General features: G+C 40.8%; 1 protein-coding gene across 1 annotated transcript; it reads left to right on the top strand.

The window, feature by feature from the left end:
- The first annotated feature begins 269 nt into the window (after nt 1-269).
- On the top strand, nt 270-720 carry LOC135277970 (spermatid nuclear transition protein 3). The gene is made up of 2 exons (XM_064384123.1): nt 270-410; nt 598-720. Exons 1-2 carry the CDS (start codon nt 270-272, stop codon nt 718-720), a joined length of 264 nt encoding a protein of 87 aa, XP_064240193.1.
- Nucleotides 721-7,881: the final 7,161 nt, after the last annotated feature.

Raw genomic sequence — 7,881 nt, 5'->3', positions numbered from 1 at the left:
TGAGAAAGGGTTACAGGTCAGTTTCGGAAAGCTTTTTAGTGGGACGTTAAGGAAATGCCACTGTCTCCAACCAGAGTACATGAATCTCCCCAGCATTCTCACCATTAGGCAGAAGCCAAGAGTGCTTTGTGATGTCTACAGCTCCTTTAACCCCTAATGGCCAGGGGAAATGCCTAGATGAACAAATAAAGCTAAAGGATGTGGCTCCTTATTGTCCTGATTCTGAGCATTTTATATGGTGGTAGGGAAGACTACTGTGGGGTTTCAACATGGCTAACGTTACCAGAAAATTGAAAGGATGTAGCAAAGTTGTGGAACAACCAAACTCAAGCACAAAAAAATTAATCTCAAGCACAAAAGGGAAGAAGAGAAAGAACTCCTCTCATCCCAGGGCCAGAAATGGAGGCAAGGTGAGACCACCTCACTCAAGCGCTTTTCTCTTGATCCACCCTCCCCTATGTCTCCTACATTTTACCTGCCTGGCACAAACCCCCTGATTAGCCCATGTCCCTTTTCACAAAGCTCCTCTTCTCATTCAGTGCCTATGTCCTTCCTCCAACACAATGTCCTTCTGTGATCACTCTGTTGCCCTTTCAGGTGAGGAAGATACAGAGGGAAATAAAACGACTGCTTCATGGGAGTTCAAGAAAAAAATCTTCTAGTACTAGTACAGAAATTCCACAAAAGGTAAAAAGAGTGAAAAAACCTAAGAAGTTCTGACCACTAGCAAAGATTGAATAGGAGCCAAAGCACTCAGAACAAGCCCAAGGTGCTGTAAAAAATGACACTCCTACAAGATACAACAGCATCATGAAACAGTGGTGGTGGTAATTAAAACAAAATCAACATGTTGCGAAGACCCTTTATTTCAGAACATGTGTATGTATCTCTATAAGTTATCTGATTGTGGTTAAAGAGAGAAGGAAGGGAAGAGGTAAGTTTGTGAGACAGAAGCAAAATGAGGTCCTGGAGAATTGAAGGGGGTTGACCTGCCAGTAGGTTTATAGACATATTTGCAGGTCTACTATAAGCCAAACGTTGGGGATAAGGGCTGGGTGAGGATTGAGCACTGAAGACAAATTTCTATTCTTAACATTATAACCCATAGGCAAGAAGAAAAATAGGCCTGGTGTTTCTGTTTGTGTGTATGTGTGTGGGAATGACATTAGGGTTTAGGTTGCTGGAACACAAATGGGGAAACGTGTTGTGTGTGTTGGGTGACAGTATCACTTCCTAAAAAAGGTGCACAAAGAAACCATCTTCAGGCCTCCTATTTCATAATGGTGTTTGCTTTCCCTCAGACTATGTAACAAGCAATTAAATGCTCTCAGAAAGGACTCAAAACTAACCCCAATACAATTTGACCGACTTCCAAACACTAAAATAATGGTACTTAAATGCCACAGCCCCAATATAGATATGCCATATTTTTTGCTAAGAAAATTTGGGGTGCAGCAGTATCCTACTATGGTTAAGAATATATCTGTCCAATTGCTAGCCAACCATTAAACCAAAAGAATAGATACTCTGGTGGCCACACAAAACAAAAAATACCGACTACAGAAATAGTTCAGAAAAGTCACTAGACAAGCAAACAAACATTAAGCAACACCAAAAAACTCCAAGGAAATAGAGATAATTTGATTTTGAGAATTGCCACATTATATCATTTATCTTAGGCCGTTCTGGCAATGCTATAAAAATAACTGAGACTGGGTAATTTATAAAGAAAAGGGGCTTTAATTGACTCACAGTTCTGCAAGCTTTACAGAAAGCATGGTGCTGTCATCTGCTTGGCTTCTAGGAAGGCCTCAGGAATCTTACCATCATGGCAGAAGGTGAAGGGGGAGCAAGCAAGACACATGGTGAAAGCAGGAGCCAGTTAGAGAGAGAGTAGGGGGGAGAGATGACCCACACTTTTAATGCCACATGTGAGGCCACAGACCAGATCTTGCGTGAACTCAGAGTGAGAGCTCATTTACCAGCAAGGGCATAGCCCATGCCATTCATGAGGGATCTACTTCCATGATCCAAACACCTTCCACCAGGCACCATTTCCAACATTGGGGATTATATTTCAGCTTGAAATTTGGGTGGGTAGAATATCTAGACTATATCATTTCACCCTTGGCTCCTCCTAAATCTCATGTCATTTCTCACATTTTAATGTATAATTATCTATTGAGAAATGGTCCCCCCAAAGTCTTAACTCATTCCAGCATTAACTCAAAAATCCCAAGTCCAAAATCTCATCTGAGACAAGGCAAGTCCCTTCCACCTATGAGCCTGTAAAATCAAAACCAAACTATTCACTTCCAAGATAAAATGGGAGTACAAGCATTGGGAAAGCACTCCTGTTCCAAAATGGAGAAATAAGCCAAAAGAAAGGGGCTGCAGGTGCTATGCAAATTCAAAACACAGCAGGGAAGTCATTAAACCTTAGTGTTCCAAAATAATCTTCTTTGACTCCATGTCCCACATACAGGGCACACTGCTGCAAATGGTGGGCTCCCAAGGCCTTGGGGAGCTCTGCCACATGGCTTTGCATGGTACAGCCCTTGAGGCAGCTTTCAAGGCCTCGCGTTGACTGACTGTAGCTTTTCCATACTGAGGGTACATGCTACTGGTAGAACTACCATTCTGGAGTCTAAAGAGTGTGGCACCCTTCCCACAGCTCCACAAGGCAGGGCCCCATTGGAGACTCTGTGTGGATGTTTCAATCCCACATTTTCCCTTTACACTCCCCTAGTAGAGGCTCTCTCTGGGGACTCTACTCCTGTAGCAGACTTCTGCATGGGCAGCCAAGCTTTCTCATACATTCCCTGAAATATAGACAGAGGCTGCCAAACTTAATTCACTCTAGCCCTCTGTACACCTGCAGGATTAAAACCATGTGGAAACCACCAAGGCTTATGGATTGCATTCTCCAAAATGGCAGCCTGAGCTGTACCTGGGTCCCTTTGAGCTATGGCTGGAGCTGGAGTAGCCTGGATGCAAGTAGCAGTGTCCATGGTTGTGCAGTGTAGCAGGGACCTGGGCCTGGCCCGTGAAGCTATTCAGTCCTCCTAGACTTCAGAGCCTGTGATGCGAGGGGCTGCCAGGAAGATTTCTGAATGCTTTAGAGGCTTTTTCCCCATTGTCTTAGTTATTAACACTTGGCTCCTTTTTATTTATGCAAACTTCTCTATCAACTGGTTGCTCCGCAGCCTGCTTCAATTCCTCTCCTGAAAAAGCTTTTTCTTTGGCACATGACTAGGCTGCAATTTTTTTTAACTTGTATATTCTGCTTCCTTTTTAACATAAGTTCCAACTTTAAGTCACTTTTTTGCTCCCACATTTAAGCATAGGTTGTTAGAAGCAGCCAGGCCACATCTTGAACACTTTGCCACTTCAGAAATTTCTTCCACCAGATACTGCAGGTCATTACTTTCAAGTTTAAGCTTCCCCAGTCCACAGGGCATGGGAAAAATCTAGCCAAGCTGTTTGCTAAGGTATAATGTACTTGACCTTTCCTCCAGTTCCCAATAAATTTCTCACTTCCTTCTAAGACATCATAAACCTGTCCTTCACTCTCTATATCTCTAGCAGCATTTTGGTCATAACTATTAGACCAATCTCTAATAAGTTTCAAACTTTCCCTCATCTTCCTGTCTTCTTCTGAGTCTTCTAAACTCTTCCAACCTCTCTTTTTTATTCAGTTCCAAAGTAGTGTCCACATTTTCAGGTATCTTTGTAGCAATGCCCCACTCCTCATTACCAACTTTTTGTGTGTGTTAGGCTGTTCTTACATTGCTATAAAGAAATAGCATAGACTGGGTAATTTATAAAGGAAAGAGGTTTAATTGGGTCACAGTTCTTCAAGCTTTACAGAAAGCATGGTGCTGGCATCTTCTCAGATTCTAGGGAGGCCTGAAGAAGCTTACAATCCTGGCAGACGGTGAAAGGGAAGCAGGCATCATACATGATGAAAGCAAGAGCGAAAGAGAGGGGGAGTTGAGGAGGAGGTGCTGCAAACTCTTAAGTGACTACATTTTGTCTGAGCTCAGAGAGAGAGCTCACTGATCACCAAGGGGATAGCCCAACCTAGTAATTAAGAATTCACCCCCATGATCCAAACACCTCCCACCAGACTCAATCTCCAATATTGGGGATTACATTTTAACATGAGATTTGGGCAGGGCAAACATCTAAACTATATTATTACTTGAAGTATTCTGTTTTCAACAAAAAGTTATGTGACATAAAAGAAACAAGAATGTATGACCCATATACAAAAGTAAAAATGATCAATGGAGACAATCCTTGAAGGAACCCAAAATTGGACTTACTGGACAAAGGCTTTAGATCACCTATTTAAATATGTTCATAAAGTTAATCTTAGCCATGTCTAAATCACTAAAAAGCAGTATGAAAACAATGTCACAACAAATAGAAATATCAGTACGGAAATATAAATTAAAAACAATCAAATAAAAATTCTTCAGTTAAATAATTTAACTGAAATAATTGAAATGAAAAATTCATAAGGATGGCTCAACAGTAGATATGAGTGGGCAGAAGAATAAGTGATTTGAAATTAGTTCAATTGAGATTTTTTGGGGGAGGTGCTTTTATTTCTATTTATTTATTTTTTCCTTATACTTTAAGTTCTGGGGTACATGTGCAGAACTTGCAGAATTGTTGCATAGGTACACATATGTCATCGTGGTTTGCTGCCTCCATCCCCCTGTCACCTACATCAGGCATTTCTCCCAATGTTATCCCTCCCCAACCTACTCTTCCCACTATCCCTCTCCTGGCCCCCCACCCCCCAACAGACCCCAGTGTGTGATGTTCCACTCCCTACGCCCATGTGTTTTCATTGTTCAACATCCACTTATGAGTGAGAGTACACACTGCCACGTGTGTACCTATGCAACAATCTTGCATGTTCTTCACATGTACCCCAAAACCTAAAATGCAATTTAAAAAAATGGGCAAAGGGGCAGGTCATAGTGCCTCACACCTGTAATCCCAGCACTTTGGGAGGCCAAGATGGGTGGATCACCTGAGATTGGGAGTTCAAGACCAGCCTGAGCAACATGGAGAAACCAGTCTCTACTAAAAATACAAAATTAACAGGGCATGGTGGACCGTGCCTGTAATCCCAGCTACTCAGGATACTGATCCGGGAGGTGGAGGTTGTGGTGAGCTGAGATCACACCATTGTACTCCAGCTTGGTCAACAAGAGCAAAACTCCACCTAAAAAAAAAAAAAATGGGCAAAGGATTTCAATAGACGTGTCTGAAAACAAACAAACAACACAGAAACCAGTAAGTACATGAAAGAACGCTCAACGTAATTAGCCATCAGGGAAATGCAAATCAAAACCACAACTAGTTACCACTTCAGACCTCCTGAGATGGCTGTAATATTTGAAAAAAGAGGAAAATAAGTTGTGTTAGTCTGTTTGGTCTGCCATGACAAAATACTTTTGATTGGGTAATTTATAAACAAGAAAAATTTATTGCTCACAGTTCTGGAGGCTAGGAAGTCCAAGATTAAGGCTCTGGCAGATTTGATGTCTGGTGAGGGATCACTCTGTGGTTCATAGTTGATGCCTTCCCACTGTGTCCTCACATATTGGAAAGGACTTGCTAGCTCCTCAGAGTTATTTTTATAAGGGCACTAATCTCATTCATAAGAGCAGAACCCTTATCAGCTAATCACCTGTCAAAGGCCACAACTTTTAATACTGTCACATTGATGATTAGGCTTCAACATATACATTCTGGGGAGACATAAACATTCAGTCCATGTTGCACGAGTGTTGGTGAGGATATAGAGAAGTTGGAGCCCTCATGCATTTTTGTCGAGAATTTAAATTGATGCAGCCACTGTGAAAACCAGTTTTGTAACTTCTCAAAATGTTCAACGCAAAGTGGCCATATGACAGCAAATTCTGGTTTTCATCCAAGAGAATTAAAAACATGACCACACAAAGACTTGTACACAAATGTCCACAACAGCATTATTTATAACAGTTAAAAAACAGAAACATTACAAATGTTCATGAACTGATGAATGGCTAAACAAAATGTGGTATACATACAATGGAATATTATTCAGCCATAAAAAGCAACAATATATTGATACATGCTACAATGTTGATAAGCCTTGAAAGCATTTATGGTAAGTGCAAGAAGCCAGTCAAAAAAGATCACATATGATTCCGTTTATATTTGATGTCCATAAAATCAAGACTACAGAGGCAGAAAGTTAGTTGTTGCTTCAAATGGGAGAGGGAGAGGAAAGAGAGTAGAAGGAGGGTAAACAAACGGTTTTCGGGGTTTTTTTGAGGTAATTAAAATGTTCTTAAATTAACTGGAGTGAGGATTGCACGTATCTGTGACTATATTACAAACCATTAAGTTGTCCATTTAAAATAAATAAATTGAATCATATGTGAATTATATCTCAATAAAGCTGTCAAAAGGCAAGAGAAAAAATGTCTAGACAAAATGCATATTGGTTTAGACTTGTGCTTTGGATAGGATCTAGCAGAGCATCCAGACTGATAGTCCCACTGGACTGTTTTCAATGGAGGAAAGAAGACATTTAAAATAAAATCTGAGGTGCCGTTATTAAAAGAAGGTGGGACGAATGTTTAAACATTGGTAAAATATAATTTTACTTACAATAAAATCCTAATATGTTACCATAGACTACCAGACCCTAGACGGCCCATTTTCACCTGTCTCTCCAATTTCATCTCCTAATCCTCTTACTCCTCTCTCTTCTCCTTCTTCTTTCTGCATCTCCTTGGACACCTTAAGGTCATTTATGCCTCAGGGCATTTTTATCTGCTGTTCCTTCTACCTGGAATGCTTTACCCCCCTAGGCATTTACATGGATTTCTTCTCATTATTCAATGCTCAGATCAGAGGTTATCTTTTGAGAGAAGTTTCTCTGACCACCCTCATCAAAGTTGCTTGCCATTTTACTACTTTGTCTTCATGTGCATTATTATTATTTGATAATATTTTTATTATGCTATGTATTTATTTTTGTTTTTCTCCCTCTCATCTGATAGAATGTAAACCCTATGAGATCAGGAGCCACGATTATTCTGTTCAGCAAGATGGTCTCAATCTCTAGCACAGGGATTAGCACATGGTATAACCTCAGGAAGTGTTTGTTAAATGAACTAGTAGTTTAAAAGCCCCAAACTTACTGAAAATAACCTCCTTTCTGCACCATATGCTATCACATTTCATTTAAAACAGACCAGTGGAAAGGAAAATAGGCAATTAAAATAACCCTGAAGGCAGTTAGATCAGTGCTGTGAATGGGACCTAGGCAGCCACTCTCTGGGAGGCTGTGGCCTAACACATTTCTTCCTTATTTATTTTCACACTCTCAGATTCAATCCTTTCTCTCTGTCTCTGTCTTTGTAATGTAGACACATACAATAGGTAGTTAATTGGGGGCCTCATCTGCTATATATTTCTTTTTTTCTGAAAGCAACTGTCCACATCACTGTTCATAGGTTAACTCAATCCCTTCTCTTCCTTCAAAATCTTTCAATTTGTGCCTGTTTACACTGTGCTGCCTGATGTTAGCATGCCCAAAATAACTTGGTTGCCACCCATCTCCTAAAGGCATCTTAAAGCTTCCAAAAACAGAGTTCTAGTGTCCATGGCAATCTTTGAAATGGTTACTGGGTCATGGCCCAGAGGCTGCAGCCAACCTGAGAAAGGCAACACAAGAAGGTGTGTGACAGATGACAGACTGCTGCTGCTGAGTTGGCCCTGAGTCCTGGCCTAGCCCTTGGTGCTGAATGAATGAATATCAGATGCCCACCTGCACCAAGGGAATTACAACACATAAACACACTCATT

The sequence above is a fragment of the Aotus nancymaae genome, unplaced genomic scaffold (assembly GCF_030222135.1).
Source record: "Aotus nancymaae isolate 86718 unplaced genomic scaffold, 86718_ANA_hifiasm-v0.15.2.pri h1tg000004l, whole genome shotgun sequence".
Taxonomy (NCBI): domain Eukaryota; kingdom Metazoa; phylum Chordata; class Mammalia; order Primates; family Aotidae; genus Aotus; species Aotus nancymaae.
This window is presented reverse-complemented; position numbering and strand designations above follow the sequence as displayed.

Coding starts and splice junctions, on each gene's coding strand:
- LOC135277970 (XM_064384123.1), top strand. CDS start 270: ATGGCTAACGTTACCAGAAAATTGAAAGGATGTAGCAAAGTTGTGGAA. Junction 411..597: donor GGGCCAGAAATGGAGGCAAG/GTGAGACCACCT, acceptor TTGCCCTTTCAG/GTGAGGAAGATACAGAGGGA.